Source organism: Xenopus tropicalis, chromosome 2, assembly GCF_000004195.4.
Source record: "Xenopus tropicalis strain Nigerian chromosome 2, UCB_Xtro_10.0, whole genome shotgun sequence".
NCBI lineage: Eukaryota > Metazoa > Chordata > Amphibia > Anura > Pipidae > Xenopus > Xenopus tropicalis.
The window spans coordinates 150,923,889-150,950,051 of record NC_030678.2 but is presented as its reverse complement, the minus strand read 5'-3'; the positions used below and the strand labels follow the sequence as shown (position 1 = coordinate 150,950,051).

The following is a 26,163-nucleotide window of genomic DNA, read 5'->3' as shown; positions in this document are numbered from 1 at the left end:
ACAAGGTGCTGAAAGCATTCTTGAGAAATGTTGGCCCATATTGATAGGATAGCATCTTGCAGTTGATGGTGATTTGTGGGATGCACATCCAGGGCACGAAGCTCCCGTTCCACCACATCCCAAAGATGCTCTATTGGGTTGAGATCTGGTGACTGTGGGGGCCATTTTAGTACAGTAAACTCATTGTCATGTTCAAGAAACCAATTTGAAATGATTCGAGCTTTGTGACATGGTGCATTATCCTGCTGGAAGTAGCCATCAGAGGATGGGTACATGGTGGTCATAAAGGGATGGACATGGTCAGAAACAATGCTCAGGTAGGCCGTGGCATTTAAACGATGCCCAATTGGCACTAAGGGGCCTAAAGTGTGCCAAGAAAACATCCCCCACGCCATTACACCACCACCAGCCTGCACAGTGGTAACAAGGCATGATGGATCCATGTTTTCATTCTGTTTACGCTGAATTCTCAACCATTTTAATGTCTCAACAGAAATCGAGACTCGTCAGACCAGGCACCAATTTTGGTGAGCTAGTGCAAATTGTAGCCTCTTTTTCCTATTTGTAGTGGAGATGAGTGGTACCCGGTGGGGTCTTCTGCTGTTGTAGCCCATCCGCCTCAAGGTTGTGCGTGTTGTGGCTTCACAAATGCTTTGCTGCATACCTCAGTTGTAACGAGTGGTTATTTCAGTCAAAGTTGCTCTTCTATCAGCTTGAATCAGTCGGCCCATTCTCCTCTGATCTCTAGCATCAACAAGGCATTTTTGCCCACAGGACTGCCGCATACTGGCTGTTTTTCCCTTTTCACACCATTCTTTGTAAACCCTAGAAATGGTTGTGCGTGAAAATCCCCGTAACTGAGCAGATTGTGAAATACTCAGACCGGCCTGTCTGGCACCAACAACCATGCCACGCTCAAAATTGATTAAATCACCTTTCTTTACCATTCTGACATTCAGTTTGGAGTTCAGGAGATTGTCTTGACCAGGTTCACACCCCTAAATGCATTGAAGCAACTGCCATGTGATTGGTTGATTAGATAATTGCATTAATGAGAAATTGAACAGGTGTTCCTAATAATCCTTTTGGTGAGTGTACTTGTGCACTGATAGCGCCCGCTTTCAGTTCAGTTTTTTAACTCATCCACAATATCCACGTAAGCTGGCAATACACTGGAAGATCCTCTTATTTAGGGGTTCGCTTGATATACCCATCTTGAGGTGGGTGATATCAGATTGACCGGATTGGATCACATCGGCAACTGTGCCCCTAGCGCCCAGATTATAATGAAATGGCTGAATGCTTGCATGACTTTGCTATCCAGAAGCTTCTTTGTTTTACCCAGATAAGGCATACAGTACTTCTAGTTCTGTTTAATTCCATTTCAAGATTATCTGTAAACTTGGTCTTTTCGCACAGTATTATGGTTCCCATCTGAGAATCAGAGCGACAGTTCGTACTAGTGCAGGGAGCTTATAAAGTAAGATATAATAATACGTTTTCTCACACAGCTTTACTCCGCTCCATCCCAGCAAATGCTCTCACATGCTGCATCATAACTAGAATTTGCTTGTATTTTTCCAGAAAGCAGACAATTGACCTTTTAAAATAAGCAGGATGGGAACATAATGGTGTTGCTTAAAGCTGATTATTCATGCTGGGCCTTTCAGCTAAATAAAGTATTATTCTTTTACTGAGCCACCTCCTAGATACTTAGTAATTCCTTTGATTTTAACACTGCTATATATATTTTCCTTCCCTCTTATATATTCATAGGGTCAACAGTCAATGAGTGTTGCTAAACAAAAGAGAGAGTCACCTTTATTACCTTTTATTATGTTGCAGGCCAAAATAATCTAAGCAACTTTGTAATTGCCAAATATTTTCCGTGGGGGTTGTTATTACTTTAGTTGTACCAGTGAATTAATTAATAACAGCATTAGTTTTGGATTCACTTAGCAGATTAGCAGATATTGTGGCAATGTGTTATTGGAACCCACTGCATCAGTGCATGTTGTGTAATTCATCAGAGCGGCTGAATGTGGCTGCATTGGTGCTTGCAAATTGCTTGTATCCTGTAAGATCCAATGCATGCTTGCACTCTTTGCATATCGTACTTGTGATTGTTAATAGCCTTCATCTGTTTGCTTGGGTTAGTGATCCTAAAAACCAGGAAGCAAACCGAAAATTCCGAAAAGTGGCACTCAATCGGCAATGTGCAACAACGTGAAGTCTTATTTGAGATCCCCGCAAATGTTTCGGGTGCAACCCTCTTCTTAAACAGGGCATACATGCTCTGATTTTATCTTCAAGAAGGGGGTTGCCCCAGAAACGTTTGCTGGGGTCTCAAATAAAATGTTGTTGCACATTGCTGAGACAAGTAAGTGCCATTTGGGAAGTTTTGGTTTTATGTGCCTAATTCTTCTACAAGAAGCAGAGGTATTGTAATCTGGCTCTATAAACAGACTATCGTGGTGTTCTAGCAACTTAATAGTTATCATATCTTATAGCAATCTTATCTGCATAATATTAAATTGTAATTGTAAGGTGATTGGCTTCTTTAACCTTGGAGAGTGCAAATATAGCTTCCTTTATGGGGCAGGAAGTTGTACAGTATACAGGAAGCCTCACTTAAAATGGACACCCAGGAAATGACCAGTAGAATATAGCGTTTCAGAAAGCATTCTTTATTAATATCATACCTACAAAAATATGGGGTGTTGTGTTTGTTTTGTACATGATCTGTAGGAATTGTATGGTCTTAAGAGGATGTCTGGGAAATTCAAGTGCTAAAATAACAGGCTGACCTGTTAAGTCTTGCATTATGATCATTATCTCCTGTTATAAGCACATCCGATCCTGCTATGTTAAAGACAGGTTATGATCTCATCATAATGATGATGATATATATCAATGGCAACTTTAACCACAGAGATGCCCCAGCTTCCTCTCTGGCTATAGATCAAAAGCCTGTTGAATGGTTTCTGTTTTCTTTCCCTCCTAGCCTAGGACCAAACAAGGCTCTTTCATGCCCTAAAATGTTCTTCTATGTACTACCTATACTTCATCCAAACGGAAAAGTGGATGTTTTGAACAAAGTAGTAAGTAATACTCTGTATTGGTTTCCGAGTTAACTTCTCACATCAGGAAGCTTAGTGCTACTCTCTTGCTGTAGCTGAATAACAATTTGCAGCACCCCAGTGTCTGAGAATATTAGTGGTTGTAGGTCACATAAACAATAGATGGATTATTAAACAAATAAATATAATTCCCTGTTGGGATAGGTAGAAATAAACCACTTTGCATCCCAACCTTAAAAAGGGAATACAAAAAGTAGATGAGTCATGTGATAAAATCATTTGTACTAAGATGGCAGCTCTGGCTAGGGTAGGTCAAACATAAACCTTATCATTTGCACCCTTCCATGACAAGAACATAAGATTTTCATTGACATTCTCTGCCACGGTTGTCTGATGAAAGGCAGCCCTTCCCGGTGAGTCTAGAACAATGATGGTGAAAGAAGTGTGTTTGGGTAACAAAAAAAAGGATCTGAACTTCAAGAGACCCTTAATTGGGCTCCTGTCAAACATGCTAAGGGAGGGTGGTGGTTCTTTTGCTAATTTTACACAGTTCAATATTAAGACACAAGAGAGAGACTCTTGAAAGCCTTGTTAAAACATTACCAGTATTATAATACATTTATTATTTATAAACTGTAGTTTTTCTCCATTATTTTAGCATCTTGCATATATTTTCAGTCTGTATAATTTAGGGCAGACATACACCGTATATTTTTAAAGTGACATGACTTAAGGGTTTTGATTCAGTTTGCCCGGAACCAAATCCTGGACTCAACACGTCTGCTTTTAAGGGACAGACTAAATTATAGGGCACATTTGACTCTAATACTTATTCAGGTTGACTAAATTCAGGCTGGATTGTATAGACTGCATTGCATACAGTTACCATATTGCAAGTCTCTCCCCTAGGATTGACAGTACTTCGTTTATCCATACAGTACATTCTGACAGACAATGACTGAATAAGTAACTGGGGTTGAGTTATGTAACCTTAACAAACATGACACAACTTGAAAGGCAAGTGGTAGGAGAGAGCAGAGATGTCCGATTTTTTAACATGGTGGGACCTACTTCAAATTTTAGTGGCCCTGTGGAAACTTCTACTGTGTTCCCTGGGAGAGAGTAATGATTTAGGTTTAATATTGGGTAATAGTTTTTACTAGAGAATAACTCATGAAATCTGGAGAATCAGTAGACCATATTGAATGTATTTATTCAGCTGAAGGGCTGAATCACAAGCGTTGATCCCACCCTACGGTGGGTTACAGGATAGCCCCATAGTAGTGTTTGTGGGTGTCTTTGGTTGACCATTTCATTTTTTGCTGTTTGTTTCCTTTTCTCTTATATAACTTATGATTGCACACATACTCCAGCAAGTCTCTGCTCTGTAGAGCTTCCAGCTTGGTGGTACAGGGAGGTAAAGTCACATGCCCTAGTCACAAGGAATTGACATCACCAGAGGCAACCCCTATAAGGTGGAACACTGTGGCTGAATTGGCCATTTCTTCTCCCATACCCATACTGCAGGGCTACTCATTATTCTGTTCCAATACATATGAATTTCACAGTGATGGGCCTCTGAATCTATTCAGCATTTACCCTAGACCCCAAAACATCACGAAGGGCTTATCATATTGTGTAACAATTGATATTGTATGTGCAGTAAATACACCACAGGTGCCCTATCTGTGTACCAAGATGTTGGTAGTTGTAGTTGGAGGGCTGCATGTCAGACCTGCCTGATTAGCTAAACACCTCATGGATGAGATCGTGGATAAAGTTAGCTGTTGTTGCTACCAGCCTGGATGGCTTGATTCTATTTTTTGCACTTTCTTTACATCATCGCATCTTTGTTTGCTCAGAATATTTGCAGATTTCTGTAATGCACGTTCTTTACACCCCATAGCCAAAAGGCATGACTGCAAACGAAGTCCTAAGCACATTTCAGCAGGCACTTGTGTGGTCTTTCCCCATCTTTCCATCAAACCAGCCATTAGTTCATTCACCTGATGATATTTGCACAAGTGCAAACATTACCTGTGGGATGCCCTAATTGCTTTGAGGATTGAAAAGTGCCCTCCTAGTTTCTCTCTAAAAGTATATGCGATGTTTAGCTCCCAGTGAAACGGACAGTCTTTTCTATAACTCCAAAATCATAGCTCAGGCTTCAGCAAAGTTGTCATTACCAGCTTTATAAAAGTAATTAGTGGTTATACTTTGGCACTCACTTCCCCTCTAATCCTTTCTTTGAACTTCTTAAAGCCTGTGCCCTTTGTGGCAGAAACCACCGTAGCATAGCTGGGCCACGCTAAGGTGAAACACATGCCTACCATGGATTATATATCCCACAGGAGGAGATTTTAAATCCCCCATGCAGCTTTTTATTTCTTTTTATTTCTTGAAAACAGTTAAACGAAGGATATTAAAGGGAAATGTCACAGTCTTGTCCTCTATATCACCCACTATATAAACTTTCATGGCATTATACCATCTTATGTGCAACTGTTTGCCAGCTGTCACGTGATCGGTTGTAACTACTCGCACAATGTGAAATCTGGGGAGAATAAGTGGCAACTTGCCATCTCAGACTTGCCATGCCTTATCTGCAGTGCTGTAAACTGCCCCATTAAAAATATAGGTCTTAATATACACAGAAAACCTGGGTGACTGACCAAACATGAGACTGGGAGTGCAACGTTGGGTGCAGTGATCGACAAACAGGACAAGTACAGTTCAAACATATTAAAAGGGGATTCTATTCTCTTGGTACTCCATGGCCCTTGCAATCTCCCAATCCAGGCTGGAATTAGAACATTCTTTGGGACCTAATCAGATTGCTCAGAACAATGTATAGGAGCATTTAAATGTGCAGTGGGCTGTTAGGGGCTCATTTATGACCACAACTGCCTCCAAATTGGCACGAAGGTACTTGCCTCCAAAGCTGCCTCTCACACTTCAGTATGATTGTGTTTAGTGCAAGTGCATCCATCTAAATCATGAATGGTTACCCCATAGCTACTGCCATCTTTCAGCTGGCAGTGGCTCAAGGTACTCATATTGGCCAGCATCAATACTCACAGTGGAATTGGGCCTGTAGGGATCAGTCACATTAGTTATTTTGACAGCTACTGCAATTTCATTGGACACAACTCCCCCTCCTGGCTGCAATTATGGGTAAACAATATAGTAAATTGAGTCCAAAATTGCACTTTGCACACTGTATTCGACGACGTATTCGATTCCAAATAAGTTTTACTTTAGGTTTTTTTTTCACTTTTACTTCTTACTCACTTTTAATAGAATTCTATTTAGTCACTTTTGGTTTGGGACATCCCTTTTCTGCTAGTGCATTGGATGGCACAGGAGCTGCTCTGCTGGTGGCTAGTGATGGGCGAAATGTTTCGCCAGGCATGGATTTGTTGCATATGTCCGCGTTTCGCTATTGGTGGATTGTTTCGTGAAAGGTATGAAAATATTCGCTGCGGAAAAATTCGCCGCACGTCCAAAAATTGTCGCCGGCGTAAAAACAAATAGCCACAGGCGTCAAAAGAATAGCTGCACAATGAAATAATAGCAGCAGACGACAAAATAATAGCCGCAGACGACAAAATAATAGCTGCAGGCGACAAAATAATAGCCGTGCGACAAAATAATAGCCGCAGGCGGCAAAATAATAGCCGTGGGCAACAAAAGAATAGTCGCGGGCGACAATTTTTTTGCCGCTCAACATTTTCGCTGTTTCGAAAATTTTTCGCTGTTTCGCGGATCTTTTGAAAGATTTGCGAATTTTTCGGCGAAACGGGACATATTCGCTCATCACTACTGGTGGCCTTTAATGCTTTCCTTTTACACAATCACCCAACAAATGCTAGAACCAGGGTCAGATTGGGCCCAGACCCGATCCCTGCAGGATGCTCCACCGATCCCCTGGTCTCCCCCCCCCCCCCAGTCCAACCCTGGGTAGAACTTGTCTTTGAGATGCATTGGGAATTTAAAAAAATCTGAAACATTCAAAGAACATCAACAATTTGTTTTTACTAACATCAACTAAATATTTACAGTAGAAATGATTTATTAGTGTTAATATAATTACAATTATTATAATGATACACAGGTAATTGAAATCATCACTTGTGTTTCTTTTTTTTGTTTTCTTATTTGCTGCTTTGCGATATATATATATTTATGTTCTTGTTATGGAACCTGTGTTCCTCATCTTAGCCCTTTAAATAGGGAATTGTTTAGCTAAGGGTTTGGTCTGAAACCTTGGATTAAGCTGTCAGAATTAGTGATTTGAAAACATAATACCAGCCAAGAACTTCCAGGAGCTCCTGAGTGCAACCGGCATGTTCATTATTTCATTCCTAGACTGGATTCAGCTTGGAATTTAGTTTTTTTTTTAAGAATAAAAAAAAGAACCCTTGTTTGCTAAGGTATTGTAAGATCCCTATTGCTTATAAATTAATGTGCAGTGCTGCAAAATTTGCCTGGTGCTATAAAAAGAAATGATGATGAATTGTAATTTCATCACAGGGGTATGAGAGCCTCTATAGCCAGTCTGTCCCACCTTTAACATTAGTGATTTCTTCATTTATAAATACAGTGCCGTGTACAAATGACATTTTTCAGACATATCGCCATGTTACTTACCCACAATGCAGTATTATCCCCTAGAATTGCAGCTGTATATGGGAGTTTTCCCAGTGTGCCAATAGGAGCACAACTGCTGTGTGTACGTTGTGGAAATTCCAACACTTCCAGTACAGGTATGGGACTCGTTATCCAGAATGCTCGGGACCTGGGGTTTTCCAGATAATGGGTCTCTCCGTAATTCGGATCTCCTACCTTAATGTACCTTATTTAAACAGTAATTAAACCCAAAAGGATTGTTTTGCCTCTAATAAGGGGTAATTATATCTTAGTTGGGATCAAGTACAAGCTACTGTTTGATTATTACAGAGAAAAAGGAAACCATTTTAGAAATGTGAATTATTTGATTACAATGGAGTCTATGGGAAATGGCGTTTCCATCATTTCCAAATTTCTGCATAATGGGTTTCCGGATAAGAGGTCCGATACCTGTATTACAATTGCATAAGTGTTTGATTCTTTTGGTACAAGTCTTCTGCACCTTTTGACACTACCCCTTTGCGATGCCTGGAATTATCCCCTTGTTCAGTGTGGCAATAGTTACAGGATTCCCCAGTATCAGTAGGCACACTTGCACAGTGATAGTCACACCCTTAAAGGGGTGGTTCACTTTTAAGGTAACTTTAAGGTAAATTTTCTTCCTTGGCCTCAGTGTGGGTGGATGGTATTTGCCTCTTTATGAATCTTTCATAAGACCTTGAGTTTTCCAGCCCCAAGTTTAGATATTACATTTAAAAAGTACAAAAATCATTAATAATAATAATAAGGGCTCTGGCACACGGGGAGATTAGTCGCCCGCGACAAAACTCCCTGTTCGCGGGCGACTAATCTCCCCAAGTTGCCATGACCCGCCATCCCACCGGCGAACATGTAAGTCGCCGGCGGGATGGCACACGCGGCGGCGTGATTTCCCGAAATCGCCAAAAAAGACTCGCGAGTTTTGTCGTGGGCGACTAATCCCCCCATGTGCCAGAGTCCTTAGATGTATAATCTCAGCAGGCAAAGATCAAGAAAAGATATATAACAGTCTATAAATGTAGAAATGGTTGTTATATTTAAAAATCTGTGTGTGTGGAATCGTTTAATTCAAGAGTGTACAGAGATCAGCCATTAAAACTACAGAAAATCCATTTTTACCTTCACTACTGTAAATGGTGGAATGCATATTCTGCATTTTCAGCATTTATGGTGATCCAAATTAAGGAAAGATCTCTTATCCGGAAATCCCAAGGTCCCAAGCATTCTGGATAACAGATCCCATACCTGTAATATATTCAGGGTATATATAATTAATTATCAGAAATGTTTTTCTATCTTTGAATCTGTACAGCCAAATCTGTTGCCGAACACCTTAGCTTAAAGTGAAGGCTTTACATGAGGGCTCTGGAACACCATCCAAAGATTTATATTTATATGAACTTTATTAATCCTCAAACAGTCAAGATTACTAATTAATCTGAAATAAATTAAAAATAACTCCTAAGAACACATAAGGCATTTACTCCAAAGTTTCCAGAGATCCTTATATCCGTTACATTGCCAAGACATTTTGGTGACAAGGCACCAAAACAGGCCGGACTGGCAATCTGTGGATTCAGGCAAATACCAGAGGGGCTGTTGTAAGACCCCATAGTCAGTCACTATTTATTGAGCTGATGGGGGCTGTTTGGGCCTCTGTGTACTTGAAAGGCCATGGCCTATTTTGAATCCCAGTCATGACCTGCAGCAAAGCCAGCCCCAAATGCTTCCCTTAAGTACTGAGCTGTATGATTTACATAGTTACTTAGTTAAGTTGGGTTGCAAAAAGTCCATCAAGTTCAACCCTTCCAATGAGTGCGCACACACATAGACCCATGTTGATCTATACAATCTATACACTCACATATATAAACTATATATACTAATAATATAATAAATCCATACTAATTGTAGATTATAGTATTGTAATAGCCTTGGATACTGTGCTTGTTCAAAATATTATCCAAGCCCCTCTTAACGTTATTAAAAGCCTCTGGTGCACCATTTTTATGGGAAAAAAGAACATGCCCTATCTGTCTGTAATCCCCTCTAATGTAGCTGTGCACACTGCATAGATAACAGCTGCCAAAGCAGTATCTAGAATAATTACAATAGGGTTGCTGTTCTTTCAGTGTGTATGGACAATGCCTCAAGAGAAGCAAGCAAAGTAGCCAACTCTAATGAATATTTATTGTTACTGTTTATTCTGTACCTTTAGAAATTTAAGATAAACTCTGCTTTTAGCCTGAGTTCACTACAATAGCGAATAAGTGCCACATTATTCTCTGTAATTTATTGTATTGCCCTTAAGAAAAAGCAGGCTGACTGGGCCAAAGTTTGCCCGAAGCAGCAGACCATGAAGGCTCACGGTCACCCCTTGTTCTGAAGCAACTAAATGCCTTACGTACTGTTGCTGTCAAACCAGATTTGGTTTTCAGCCTAAGTAAGATACTGAACGGTGCCCAAATGCAGTTTCCCGTAGCCAGCCACCACCATGTTTTCAGTGTTGAACTGAATGCCAGTGTCAGAACAAAGACAAGGTAATGAAGAAGATTAAATGAAGACTTTAAAAGAAACAGTTTTGGAAGCTTTGAAAAGTTACAGTCTGAGAATGATGGCAGCAGCAGTGCCGGTCTGGGCACACTTTGTGTTTGTACTTCCCTCGACTTGCCCTTATTGGGTTTTGCCCAGCGCTAGGTTTAGCTATATAGACAAGTACTAGAGAACCTGACTTGGTGCCCATGAAACTCTTGGTCTTTCAACAGTCATTTTCTTCCCCTGCACCTTGTAAATGTATTTTGCTTTTTATATGCTTTAAATAAATACCCTGGCATGTCCTTGTATCTCACTAGGCAGCACTTATCAAGCTGAATTACTGCGTAAGGCAGGAGTTGGAGTTAGATGTAGGCCAAGGCAACAAGGCCTTAACATACACTGGCAGAGGCTTTGTGACTGGATAGTAACCATGAGTACCTTGATGTGTCTTCATATTTCATTGTGCTGCCCCTATAAATCAAGGCACCATCAAGGCGATTAGTATAAGACTGGGGTTATTTTCAGACTTTCCAATGAAATACAAATAGTTCTACTCTTATGATTTCTTTTATTATGTTGTACGCATTAATTATTCTGTTATTAATCCTATATGCTCTCTGCATTGTCTACTTCAGCTCTAGTCTGGCCATTATTTTGTTGTAGGAATCACTGGGATGCTTTCTTTTTTGCTGTAATTTCACCATGTCCTCCATTATTAACTAATAGTGATGAGCAAATCTGTCCTGTTTCTCTTTGTTGGAACATTTTCCCAACTTTGGATAAATTTGCAAAATGGTAAAAAAATTTCGAAACACGGCAACCATGCAACCTTTTTGATTTTGCTGCTTTTTTTGGTGCAATCGCAGTGTATTTAATGTGTGTGCAACCGTGATTTTTCCTCACTTTGCAAATTTTTTTTGTGTGCCAAATTTTTGTGCCAATTTTTAATCTATGCCTGGCGAAAAAATCACTCATTAACCAGCATGCTAATCCCTCTGCATTGGCCAACAGAGCCGGATAGACCTGCCATATTGATTGCTGGCATTCTGCCCTGCAGACTGGGCTGGGCAGCACATGGCTATTACTGCTTTTTCATTAAGCAAGTCCCAATAAATGGCAGTGCCCTCAGATTACTTGGCTATAAACTATAAGCTGTAATTGGAAGGGCAATACAATCCCTTTTAACAATATCATGATTTTTGAACAGTAATGTTATATTGTATGATCATTTGCAGTTGGGAAAATTGTGTTCTACTAACTTTCTGCAGATGAAAGTTGTGGTGTGTTCTGGTCTAAAGGTGGCCACACACGTGGCGATCTGACGATCTTTCGTGCGACCATTGGTCGCACGAAACATCGTCAGATCCGCCACACACAGTCAGGGCTGAAACAGCAGATAAGGAGGTAGAAACAATAGGATTTCTACCTCCTTCTGCTGATTCAGCCCTGACGGTAGATTTTGGTCAGGCGCCTTCTATGGCGCCCGATCAAAATTTTTTAACCGGTCCGATTGGCGAGTCGACCGATATCAGCAGCTTCCTGCGATATCGGTTGACTTGCCGACATGCCATACACGCACCGAATATCATACGAAACTAGGTTTCGTACGATATTATCGGTGCGTGTATGGCCAGCTTAAGTCTGAAATGCTCACATTCAGGCTGACTGGCATGGAAGAAATAGAGTTAGCATACTCATGTTTTGATAAAGGTTTGTTGATGACTAGATGTGATCATTTGCTGGTCTTGGAGACCACCTTTGTGTCTTCACTCCATTGACTTTTTCCTTTATATGTATCAGGCTGTGTCTGCTCTCAGTCGTTCTACAAAGGAATGTTAGGCATCCAATCAATGTAATCAATAGAATGGAGTGCATTCCTTGGTTTCACGCAAAGTGATCTGCCTCCCAATGGCCTAGAGAGAAACATCCTAGTTAATGTTTATGAAGCCTAAATGCCACGCTTATGGCCTGCTAGAATTCAACTTGCTTGCCATCTGTTTTATGGCTATGTCTAGTATTTTTGTCCAAGGTGGTTACATCAAGACATAGACAGACAACTCTTATTTTCTATTTGACATTGGGCAGGAAATAGTCTGGCGCCACCGATGGAATTACACTGTCGTGTGAACATATACCTGCAGGCTAGAAGATTTTTTTTTCTCCAGAATGCATATCCAGGGGTTTAACAAAGTGCTTGTAGGCGCACGGTGTGTATTTATGTCTTTCTTACCCAGGTGTTGTTTCAAGCAAATAAAGCACAGGGTGTGGACATCGGCAGTGACAAATGATTGAAGTGCGGTGTTGTAATGCCCCAACTTGTCTGGGATACCTTCCTGGCTGGCTTTATTTATATGTTACTTGTCATTTAGGCCTAAATATCAACATAGTCTTGCTTCTGTACTTTGTACAGCACTTGCTTGAGATCCCTTTATTGTTTACCTGTACAGCAGAGCAGTTCTTTATGCAAGCTAAAAATATACACACATAATATATATATATATATATATATATATATATATATATATATATATATATATATATATATATATATATATATATATATATATATATATAAACATATATACACACACATATATATATGTTTGGTAAGAACCAGCAATCTCTTGCATTAGATTTAAAACAACAAAATGTCTTTATTTCACATACCACTTGTGTCCAGCGTTTCAGTCAATATGGGGACCTTTATCAAGGATGGTCTTCTATTGACCAAAGAATGGGGACCTTTATCAAGAATGGTCTTCTACTGTGAAAAATCCTCAGAACTAATGTTACAGTACAAAACTATAATTACATTATAGCAACATTTTTTGTGTGCAGGATGTTAAATTCACTAGTCATGTCAGTGTTTCCCTCTCTTCCTGTCTGAAACATTATAGAAATTAGATACAGTTCTCATACATAGTCAAATATTGGCTGAGGACTTGGCCAGTACTTTGGCAGCCTATTGCCTGTACATGGCCTAAAATGACACCCCTCCTGAACGATATCTGATCAGGCCTCCTGTTAAAGAGGAACGCCACCCAAACAGTTACCTAAGCCTGGCCCCATTTACTCCCCCTGATCTGACTACTTTGAGACTCAAAAATATGTAACATTAGTCAACTTTATTTTTTTCCCTGCACTTGTGATGTCAATAAGGAAAGGAACATCGCAGTGCAATGCATTGTGGGTTTTGTAGTTCCTGCATGCTGTCTGTAAGCTGTGGAGAATTTGTTACAATTTGTAACATTATTGTTTTAGGCTCTCCTCCTGTGCCAGGATTTCAAATGATGCAGAAAGAAAAGAACTGTTTGCAGCTGGATTTCAGCATCTAAAAATTGTATTTATTCACACATTTTGAAGGAACAGATTACAGTGAAAGGTATATTAGGGGTTTCTGTGTTGTGTGGGGCTCTTAAACGAATTTTGTTGATCTGATAATTGACCTAAAGCCCAATTAACCTAACCGAATCTACCTAATTTGGTGCACTGTTTGAGTGGCAAAATTAGACAAAGATCTGGGTATGAATAGATTTGTGGAATTAGCTTTTGGGCTCTCTGGTTTTAGTGCACTAATATAAAGAAATATTAATTAAGAATTTCCCATGGAGTGTTAAATAGTGCAAGAAGTAAGACAAAAATCAGTTGGGCCCCGTATGGCTACAGCCATCAGATTCAGCTCAGGAGCTCTTTGGGCAAGACTGTACGTAGCACTGCACTACTGATACAGCTCTACTCACTCAACTCTAGGAAACAGCTTCTAGTCTCTGTTGCTGCCCTATTGCAAGGCTGGAGATAGGACTGACAAAGTGAGGAAGATGGGATAGTGGCCATCATTGATCAGCATACACCAAGCTACTCCTTGCCCCCAGACCACTGCACTAACTTACATTAATAGCTTTTGAGGACATATTTTTAAATTCATTCTAGAACAGGAGTTGTTTTCCAGATTTCCCAGCCCGTCCCGTTCCCCACCACCTCGTCATGTTTGCATTGCAGGGAATAATATTTAAACAGTGTAATTCTACCCTAAGCACCATTATTATCATTTCTAGGGCTCGACAAATAATGTTATGTTTTTGAACGTTGTGAAAGAATGAAGGAAAGACAATATCGTAGGCTGTGTGCAATGTATGATATTCCATACAGTCTATAACCTGAAATGACTTGCCAGTACCACGGCTCATTGAAATACACTGCACAGCCCTGGTGCTTGTGTACTGAGGCCTCTATTGATAATCTGGTTCCTGCATGACTAACATCCTGTGCAGACTTCATAGACTCCATGCTCCTGTTACTGTTTGTATGGCACTGAGCACTCAGCAAAGGCTAAATGTAACCAGATGCCAGCTCTAGTGCATGCCAGTCAATGGAGTAAGCTAAAAATACATCACTTGGGTTACTTGGGTTGGCTTTCTAGTCTTTGTGTGTTAGAATCTGTTTAGAATCCAGGACAGGTTTATGGTCTCAAATAAAGGGAATAAAACTCTTACACAGTTGTGCTTAGAATAAAACTTGTGCAAAATAAATGAATATCTTTGCAGACTATACATATGCGATTGTGTCTGTAGCTGCTTGGCTTTTTCAATGACCAGCCTTTAGCTGTACATTTCTTGAAGGCCTCACCACCTTGGCTTTATGTTAGAGGATTATCAAACTGACATAGGAAAAAAAAACAAGACAAGACATCTTTAGGTTAATGGCAGACATTTTGCATGTTTTGTAATCAAAGCATCTTGTAGCTTCATGGCCCCATTGGAAACACTCTTCAGTTTGACTGGCAATCTCTGCCAAGTGTCCAATGCTTTCAAGTGACAGTGGGGCTCATTTATCAACTCTGGGCAAATTTGCCTATGAGCAGTAACCCAGAGCAACCAATCAGTAATTGGTTACTATGGGTAGAAGAGTGGATACAACAGTTTGATTGGTTGCCATGGGTTACTACCCACAGGCAAATCTGCCCAGTATTGATAAATGACCCCAAGTGTGTTTAGCTTCTACATGCCTTGCCATGCATTTTTGAGGGTTAACCAACTTTAAGTTGACTACAAGTTACTTAGTGGCAATACCCATTCAATTTGAATGCATGATGATTTAGAACATTTTGTTCTATTCACATAGAGCTCCTATGCTGAGAAAACAAAATCACCCTGCCTGCCATTACCCTTGTGGCATGTGTACTGATTTTGGGCATTTTGTCAAATCGCTAGCCTGCTATTACTCTCTTGGAATAAGTATGAATTTTGGGCATGAAGCTTGAAAAACCCCCTACTGATTCAAAAGGCCATTGCCTAGGATCATGGGTGCTTCCATTTGTCAGACAATTGCCCATTGGAAACAAATTAAGTGGCAATCATCTAACTAGCAGGTACACTTCAATTCCAAGCTTTACATTAAATAGGAAACAATCACAAGTGTTTTGATGCCCACCAGCAGAGTCCTTATGGCAAATGTACGGGGGTCTTCACTCATGATCTGGGCAGAAGACCAATAGATGTTCCTAGTTGGATATTTGTACAGTGTACCTGGACCGATGAGCAACTCAGGGATTACTTGTTTGAACCTGTTATGAACTCTGACTGCTATAGTAACATCATTTTCCAACTTGCCTATAGGAAGAATCCTGCATGTTATCACCTGAATGTATCTCATCATCTGTAGGCTGTGTTTATATTTGAGTAGAAATATGGCTACTGAGTTTGAAGAAAGGCATACATGTCTCAGACTTAAAGTCTGATTTACGACAACAAGTGCAAGCTCTGATTCTCTGAATTGGATGCAAGGTTGTTAACATGTTGATACTTTCCACACATAGTTGTGTTGAGCACCTGTATGTCCAGCCTGCCTCTCCTGCTCAAATGTGCCTATTGACACTGGGGAACCCAGAAGCTACTGGTGTGGTTATAATTCCAGGGATCCTTCTTCAGGATAATTAAAAAATGCCACAGGCTTGGTCCCAATGAATCCAATGTAATGCTATTTTTCACATTCACAATGAAATCAACACTATCTCCACTATGAAAATATCAATAAATTGTACTGATTTGCAATTCTAAATGCCCCTTTACCCTACCCCATTTTGATATTATTTAACATATTCCGCAGCACACCTGTCTGCACACCTAATACAATGAGGTTACAGGGCTAGGGACAATTACTGGCATGTTCTATCCAGGGACTGAAAGCTTTTATGGCATATTATGGACAGGCCTGCTGAGCTGAGTGATAACAATAGGAGTTGATCATCATTCCTGAGATGCACTGAAGCATTAGCCATTTACCCTTGAGGTGCAAATCTAACTCTTTACTCATCCCAACAAAGGGTTTTCCTCCAGGGGCATTCACCATGTGATATGAGTCAGATGCTGAGATTATCCAGAATCACTTGCAATATGGAGACAGAAATGCAAATTATTCAGGTCTCATCTGGGCATTATAAAATGTTGGTGATATTTATAGGCCATAATCCAGGTTTACAATCAGACACCTGTGTACTTAAAAGGGAAATATTGTGTAATAAAACAAGACAGTATGCTCTTTTAAATATAGAAGGAATGTGCTTTAAAAAGTTGTGTTTTATGCTGTTTTATTGTAAATTTCCCCACAAACCTTTCTTGCCCCGACCATCTGTTCCACTTCCTGTTGGCTGAATTCTCTGGAAGTGCAGGGGGGCCGGTGGCACTCAGCACATTGCACTTTAGGATAGGAACCAATCAGCAGCAAGTGAATTCAGACTGTGATTGGCTATCCCCCTCTTACTGTGCTTCCTAGGACACACCCACCCCGCATTTGAAACACTGACAGGGACCTTAGCAGATCTTAAGGGGGCTCCAAAAGGAGCCATTTTCAAAAATATGATAATCTTTATGGCTCTTTTAAAGATCTGAAGATGGTGGTGTTTTTGAGTGCTATGGTTATTTCCTCCGATATATAAATGCCATTATGAAAAGAAAAAGTACTTGATATGTTATATCTTTGTAGTGTACAGTATAAGAAAAATCTTACATATAAAAATTTTTTTTTGTTTGATCATTTTTTTAAATGATTTCCTTTTTCTCTGTAATAATAAAACATTATCTTGTACTTGATCCCAAGTAAGATATAATGAATTCTTATTAGAGGCAAAACAATCCTATTGGGTTTATTTAATGTTTAAATGATTTTTTTAATATACTTAAGGTATGGAGATCCAAATTATGGAAAGACCCCTTATCTGGAAAACCCCAGGTCCCGAGCATTCTGGATAACAATTCCCATATGTATATTATTCTTATCTGTTAGCTGAAAAATGGCACATGAATAGGGATATAGAGACTGAAAGTATAATTCCCCTGCCAAAGTCCTGAAATGAAGTAAAACTAAAAGGGCAAATGCAAAGCCATTTTTCTGGTGGAAGATAAAGAAATCAGTGATGCATTTCCCTGTCTTTTCATGAAAAGCTTAATTGGTGCAAAGAAAAAAAAAACTAATTGTATTTCATGTGTTCCTGTTCCGGCATTAGCTGATAAGACTATTTTTCATTATTAATTTTCCAAAGAATCCGGGGTAGTTGTGCATGCATGATTGGCGTATGACCTAAATAGGACATGCAGAATTCATGGTTTGTCTTGCACTCGCTCATAACTATTGTCTTGTCTTGGAAATGGAAAAAAAAGTTTAGATATATATATAATGAACAATACAATGTAGAATATAGTGGTGTGTGCTGAGGTAGTTAGATAATGGGATGTGTGGCTCTGACAAATTTGATGCTTAGGGAGTCATTAGCTTACAGGTTTTCATCCTCTTATGGGGTTTCACCAGTTAGGAAACTAATACTTGTATTCAGTCTTTACTGGGGATTGGGTTTCATTATAATAATCAGTGTCAGGGCTTTAACCATTTAGAATGTTTACTTACAGGCAGAAAAGGTAAAGTAGCACAGTACAGGCCTCCGCCCTTGTGTCAGCTTGATACGTCAGGGCTTATTCATAAAAGAGCGCAATCAGACATTTTTTGTAATTTGCCCATTGTGTGGGGCATTGTGGAAATAGCCATAGGTCTCTGTTGTCTTTTTAGAGCATAGAGACCTTCGGACTGCATTAGCCAAACTCATTTCTAAAGGGGTAGGCATGGGAATGCACATAGGTGTACTCCCCACCTCTCTCCTACCCACCCCTACATTGCTTGTCATTCTGAGGCACAAGGTAGGGCAGAGTGCACAGGCCCTGCTAAGGCACACAGTAAAGATAAGGCTAGATATACTCAGTGCCCTTCCCCCCCTTAGTACACTTGCACTTGCACCCCCTGGGTCGTAAATTACCCCTCGTGCCTATAGAATAGTCAGGAACACAGGTACATTGCATAGAACTGTACTAGCGAACCTGAGGCAGCCAAATCCTATTTAACTTCCAACTCCTGGTCTGGCTGTCTCACAAAAGGTTGATTCTAGGAATCTTGGTATTCCTGGAATAGTGTGTAGAAGTTACGGTATTGTTATTATATATATCTGTATTAATATGTACTGTTTATTTATGTATACTGTTGCCTATAGATGTTGCTGTCAAACTCAAAGTTTTATAATGCAAATGTTTTTCATTTTATTTGTAGGAGGGAACAAGTTAAAGAATCAGAATTTCCGGCTGAACTGGGCTTGGATTTCCATAGAGAAAGAATACTATTTGGTGAATGAAGATGCCAAACATTTGGAGGTTATGTTGAAGCGTCGAGGATACTTAGGAGAAACATCATTTGTCAGTAAGTAGTAGTATTTCTTCCATATTGATTATTTATTCATTGGATTGCTACATAAATTGTCAGCTTAAGCTCATGCAACCTAGGGCATATTCTGGAGGGTCTGTCTGCTAAGTTAGTTCTTTAAAACTGTTGCTTTAAATCCTTTAGGTTTAATCTCTGTGGTTGTATCATAAAGGTCGACCCCTTTTAGATCATTTCATAGTAACAGAAAATGTTGTTCAATATAAATGTATTATTTGATATGGGTCCAGGAGGGCTTAGGATAGCATTAAAATTTTAGCCTCAACTGGCCTTCAGGTTGGGCTTCCAAGCATCAAGGAGAGCAAATCAGTGTTACCCCATATCCATGGCAATTACAAACTACAGTTTAATCGAATACTTAAGAATCATAGTAGGATATTTTTTTGGAACTGTATATATATATATATTATTTTATATACAGGAACAAATAGAGCACACCCTAAAGAAGTTCAAACGCCCAGGGTGCTGGCAAAAATTTTTTTATACAGACAGTGAGCCGCAGACACAGGGACTTTGCAAAAAATCACAAGTTAATTAAGAAAAAGAAAAAAGGTCCAACGTTTCAAGCACCAACTGTGCTCTTCCTATATATATGTATATACACACACATCTTTTTTTTATAAGACTGATACCTAACAACAGATGCCAATAGAATTGTCCTTGAAAAATAGCAAAATGATGGGCAGCTTCTAGAATCTGCTGCCTTAAGGTCCCCATACACATTGAGATTCGCTCGCTTGGCCTGGGGCCAAACGATCGAATTATATTGGCGGCAATGGGGCAGTCGGTTTGAGGACCGCATCAACGAGCCGATGCGGTCCCCGATCCGACTGAATTTTCTAATCTGCCAGATCGATATCTGGCCAATTTCAGGCCAGATATCGGGCAGGCACCTCGTTTCTGCCCCTACATGGGCTGATAAGCTGCCGAATCGGTCCAAGGGACCGATATCGGCAGCTACTATCAGCCCGTGTATGGGGACCTTTAGTGTGTGTGTTAGAAAACCATGTGGAACACTGGGGCCGCTGTAGTGTATGCTGGGAAAAACATGGCGCATAACCTATAAATGCTGACCACGCGCTGGTTTCAGAGCTGCCCTGTTAGGTAACCCCTGGAGAGCTTTAATTTACTAGAGGGGGTTTATCATGGCTAAGCCTGTGTTCCCTGTGGTGCCGTTACAGTTGGCTAGAAAGTGAACATTTGTAGATATTAGAGAAGTGGAAGGAAGCAAACATCAGCAAGAATGCAGTGCTTGCCAGGAATTCTGCTGTGAACTGATTTCGTCAAGTAGTGACATACCCCCCGATTCCCTGAAATAGTCTACTGTACTTATTTTTCAGACTTTTTGGCAGCTAGAGCTGATACAAGAGGTGTTGAAAACTAATCAGCATCCAATGAGCCAAATGGTAAAAATGAACACGCTATCATGTTCTACAGCCTGACATTTATTTTTGGCTCCTGCTGGGTGTTTTTCTATAAATTCTGTTAACAGAGTAATTCACCAGTCACAGTTCCTTTCATGATCACTCCGGGAATCGGAGAAGGAGAGAGCGGCCGGCTTGTATTCTGTTATTGGAGATTACTCTTCATCTAAACTTATTAAGGCTGAATGGCATTTTCTCCAGCGTGAGCATGATACAGGGGCTGGGCATTTCTATGCAGGAAAATACATACATATATCACAGCAGCTCACTCCTGGGGGGTCTAAGGACACACACCACGTACCAAATCCCCAATTCACTGTGCATGTAGTTTTAAATAAAAGAAGCAATGGAAAACACAATCATCAGCCTACCAGCTCCAGTAAAGGAGAACTAAAGATCAGCAAAGAATAAGGCTAGAAATGCAGTATCTTGTGTTTTAGACTTCTGTTCCAGCCCAAGACCACCACATCCCTTTAGCTCTGAGGGTCCCATGGACAATATATGCATGGCCACAATATACAGTATGGCAAGCATCTTGAGGAGGAGAGGAGGAGGAGAGGAGGAGGAGAGGAGGAGGAGACCCTCTTCTTATTTGTATCTAAAGCTGAAGGAATACTTGGAAGGAAACCAGGTTTACAGGCTAAATCTAACTCCTTGAATTCAAAGCATTCAAACAATTTAAAATTCACATTACAGGTATGGCATCCATTATCCAAAAACCTGTTATCCAGAAAGCTCTGCATTACAGGAAGATCGTTCCCTATAGAATTCATATAAAACTAATTTCTTTTTTTTAAAATAAAACCACCTTTTACTTGATACAAACTAAGATATAATTAATCCTTATTTGAGCTAATCCTGATTTGACCTAAGTTACGGAGATCCAAATTATGGAAAGACCCCTTATCCAGAAAACACCAGGACCCAAATAAGGCTGATAAGTAGTTTTAATTCAGATCCTCATTACATGGCAACATCTAATCCATTCTGCATCAGAATTAATATCTAGCAATGTAACATCAGCTTCTATGACAAGATGCTGCCTCACTTTTTATGTTTTACCCTTTTTCCCACCTATTTGGATTCAATTTATAGTACAGGTATAGGACCTGTTATCCAGAATGCTTGGGACCAAGGGTCTTTCCGTAATTTGGATCTCCATACCTTAAGTCTACTAAAAAATCAATAAACCATTAATTCAACCCAATAGGATTGTTTTGCACCCAATAAGGATTATTTATATCTTAGTTGGAATCAATTACAAGGTACTGTTTTATTATTACAGAGAAAAAGGAAATCAGTTTTAAAATTCTGAATTATTTGATTAAAATGGAGTCTATGGGAGACAGACTTTCCGAAATTTGGAGCTTTCTGGATAATGGGTTTCCGGATAAGGGATCCCATACCTGTACAAGTTTTTCAAATGCTGTTTTACTTTGTTATTATTTAGGAAATACTGCTACCCCATTCAGCTTTTTTTTCACATAAACCTGCCTGAAATTCCACTATTAAGTTGGGCTTCCTAACCACTTCCCACCTTCATGCTTTCCATCTCTGTGTGATTGCACCACCTCAAGAGACTTAAAGTCACATATGGGCACATATGCACATTCGGGCCCTTCAGAAGGATTCAGCAACTTATCTGCCTGTGTATGGGGCCCTCCGATGGGCCTACCCTGCTGATATCTAGCCAAAAATCAGCCTATCTGTAATTACACTGTAAATGATTACAAGCATATCTCATGGTATATGGCCGGCTGAAATGACCCAGCTGGATGTTTCATGTTTTTGCTCAACTACAGCTAAATTTTTGGGAACTTCACCCAGTGCTGCCTCAGGGGTCCTAGCGGCCCCCCTTGCTCCTCCCGCGTTTAGTTGCTACATTGCTAGTGCAGAGAACACAAGAAGAAATTCCTGTTTAAAAATTGGAATGTTGGCTCTTTAAGTTACCAGGAGAGGCCTTTTGCCGCCCTTGGTAACTTGCTGGGCGCTGCCGCCAAAGTGAGTTTCTCAACTCGCCTCATGGCAGCAGCGCCCCTGACTTCACCCTATCTTTGTCTATCCAATTATTATTGCCCTACAGCTGCCAGTATTAACCTGGTTTGTAGATAGCTCTTCTCCCCTAGGAGACACTCTATGATAATCCAGAAAAGTGATCTTATTTAATTTAATTGTGTTTAACACTTTCTCTTGCCTCAAGGTATTGGTACCATTGATGGGACAGCAGAAAAGGATAAAGATTTCAGAGGAAAGGCCCAGAAGCAAGTGCAGTTCAACCCTGGCCAAACGACTGCAAGCTGGAGAGTACGGATTCTAACAGATGGGGAATACGAAGAGTCTGAAACATTCCAGATTGTTCTGTCAGAGCCAGTAATGGCTGCTCTTGAATTTCCAGAAGCTGCCACTGTGGAAATTATTGACCCTGGAGATGGTAAATCTACTTTCCAACTCTGATACTGTTGTATAACATTAGATCTAAATAGAGATCCCCAGAATATCCCACTGGATGAAATCTTGATATTTGATGTTTAACAAAGGCCAATCTGGTATTTAGTTATGTCTATTCCTGGTACAAAGACAGAATATTTAGCACAAAAGTTTGGCCCTGAGTTGTTTCAATTCGCCAATTGCCTCCAGGCGTGTTATATGGTAACTGCCTGATTAGCATTTATTTCCGGTGCTGTGGGTGCTGCTTTACCATTAAGTGTAATGCACATATTGTGGTGTTTCATTGCAGTTATTCTCTCCCCGGGGAAAACATTAACCAGTCAAGTAACTGAAAATGTAATTTTCTCAGTTAGCTTTAATTAATTGACTTTAAATATAGGACACAGAGACACAAGGCAACTTTATACATAATCACTTGATATCTTTATTCATTGGCCAGTGTACTGGTATAATTATGGCATAAGCAAGCATTTATTATCCCTAAATGTTCATAGCTTGAGCTTAGAAGGAAGGAGGGTTAATTTACAGGTTCAGAATGGTACCATCCTAAGAACAAAGACACTAGAAACCACTCCCTACAACTTTACTGGCACATATAATACAAAGTTTCCAGATAGGGTTGGAGAGAAAACAAACATACCCTAAAGGTGGGACGATTTCAGCTTCCAATCTCTGTCCTTTAGACCAATTCGGCAGCTTATCTGCCCATGTATGGGCACAAATGGGGGGCCTCCCCAACCAACATCTGGCCTGAAATCGGCCACATCTTGATCGGGCAGGTTTGATTTTTCCATGGGATCAGGGACCGCACCGGCTCGTTGATGTGGTCCCTGATTCGATGGCTCCTATGCCTGCCATTTTAATCCAAATTAGCCTAATATCGCCAACCCATAGGTGGGCATATCAGGAGAAGACCCACTTGCTTGGCGACCTTACCCTGTATGGCCAGCTTTAGGCTGAAGGCAGAAAAAAGGCTTTCAGTGCTGGGCAGAGAAAATACCTCATGTGCCTTCAACCTTAAAGTGACTACATACAAGCTGAGTTGCAGGATTTACAATTGGTTATGGCTCGTAAGATCTGGTTGTTAGGGTGCAGTTTACCCTAGGAACCAGACAGAAGTTTGAATTAGAGACCAGTAGAAAAATTTCTAAGTACTGGGCATCCATAACATTTTAAATCTCTTTAAATGTGACACCCCCCTTGGCAGCACAGTGAGTGGGACTTTGAGCTTTCAGTAGGATAAGAAGTAATAAGTGGCCATTAGCTACACACTGGAGAACATATATTGACTTGTTAAAGGAGAAGGAAACGTTCTATCACCGGGGATACCAAATGTTAGGCTAATTAGATATTAGATCTTTGTAAAATGTACTTTACTTTATGTGCACCATTCAGTAGAAAAGGCAGGTTGGAGGCACTGGCAACCATATGGAAATGCAATAGTGTGCAGGTTCCTGCTATCAAGGACACCAGCCTGGGGTATCAGGTAAGTGATGACAATAACTGGGGGGGTGGGGGTACCCAACATTTGGCACCCCCAGTGAATGAACCTTTCTTTCTTCTTTAAGGTACTTGCATACGAACATGCTATTGCACTTACACATGGTTTCCAATGTGTCCATCCTGCCTCTTTTACTAAATGTGCACTTTGGTTCATATATGACCATTTTAATATCTTCAAAAGTGCATTTTACTCAGTGCTAGAATGTAATTTGCAGAAGATCATACCTAGCCAATCTAAAGATAAAGAAAATACAAGTCTTCTAGGACAGTGCTATCTTACTGAGCTGAGGGAGTTTGGTGCAGGTACCGCAGGACTAAGGAATACATTGCAGAATTACAAAAGATTGCAAAAGAAAACAGTAGAGCATTTAGAGCCCTGGCAATATCATAAAGAATGAAGTGTCATGTTTAGAAAGCTGCAGATGGACTAGTTTATGTAAGGTGATTCATGTAAAGGCTTAGGAGTGAAGAAGTGATAAACCAAGAAAGAAGATAAGTGATAAAGAAGGCATGCCTTGGCACCCAGCCCACTCAGCATCTGCTTTTTATTTCTGCACTTGGATCAAGAGAAGTGCCAGAATCCCATAGGGCAAGATTAGTATTTGCAGAAGGAGTTTGGGGCCGTATTACACTACACTTAGTAATGATGGCCGTATTGAAGGCATATCCTCCCCCAAAGCTGTTGTTGAAATAAAATTCTCATTGTGGTCAGGCAGCCAGCAGCTAGATATTGTGAGCTGTAGTTCTTAAGCAATTTCCTTATCAAATGGAATCATTTATACCAGCTTTGGGTGGGCAATGGTCTGATTGAGAGTTATGAGCATTGTATTCATAGCCACATCTGTAGGAATGTAAAGTCATTACTCAAGTGGAGAGTAATAAAAGGGTTGAAGCATTAGTTGTGTTTTATATGCAGGTGAGCAACCCATGTCTTGAAAGTATGAAGGTTAGTCTTTTCTAAACCTTGTTCCACATAACCAAACATGGCTATAGCCACTGCACCTATGCACAGTGCCACCAGGCGAGTCCAAATGCAACTGGCCACAATTCAGGATATGTGGTAAATAGATAGTTTTACCTAGTGCATCAGCTAATATGACAGTTGCATTAGGGTTATATGTTTGGGTAGGCGTCACTCTGGCACAATAGGATAATTGACCTGCAAGGAAACAGGACACAAAATGTGGACCTAGCTGCTATAACTAACATCCTAGCCACATCAATATAGACTAACTGGAGGACAGTATGCATTATTTGTTGCACAATTCTCCTTTAGGCACTGACATAAATGATTTCAAATCATTATTTGAAGCAGGAAGCATTTTTCTTGGCCAGACAACCCCAGCATATATGGCTTTACAACACTTGCTGAACTACAGCTCTCAGAATTGTCCTGTTGGCTATCCTTGTCAGTTTATGTTTCACTTATTTGACTCCGCTGAGAAATAGAATAGATTTGAAGGTTCACGCTGAGCAACCAAAGAAAGTGTTGCATTAGCAGTGCTTGTGGCCTCCCACATAGCATGTGTTTCCTCTCAGCGCTTGCCTAACTGCATTATCAGCTCGGGGGCTTCTCACATCAGAGACCTCCAGTCTGTTTGCACATCTCAGCAGTGCTATGAATGATGAACTTTCTTTCATTGTTTAGTCATCCATCACAAGCCAATTACCTATGTAGGAGCACTCGGAGTCAGTGTATGGGGAATGTACCCTGTTTTAACATTCCCTCAATTTTATTGTTGGTTTTG

At 40.3% G+C, this 26,163-nt stretch overlaps 1 protein-coding gene across 1 annotated transcript in view; it reads left to right on the top strand.

The window, feature by feature from the left end:
- frem2 (FRAS1 related extracellular matrix protein 2) overlaps positions 1 to 26,163 on the top strand; it is a 123,772-nt gene that overhangs the window by 34,640 nt on the left and 62,969 nt on the right. The window contains exons 3-4 of the mRNA XM_018091727.2: positions 18,873 to 19,019; positions 22,665 to 22,895. Of these exons, the coding sequence (XP_017947216.2) occupies positions 18,873 to 19,019; positions 22,665 to 22,895 (378 nt within the window). The remainder of the gene's footprint in view (positions 1 to 18,872; positions 19,020 to 22,664; positions 22,896 to 26,163) is intronic.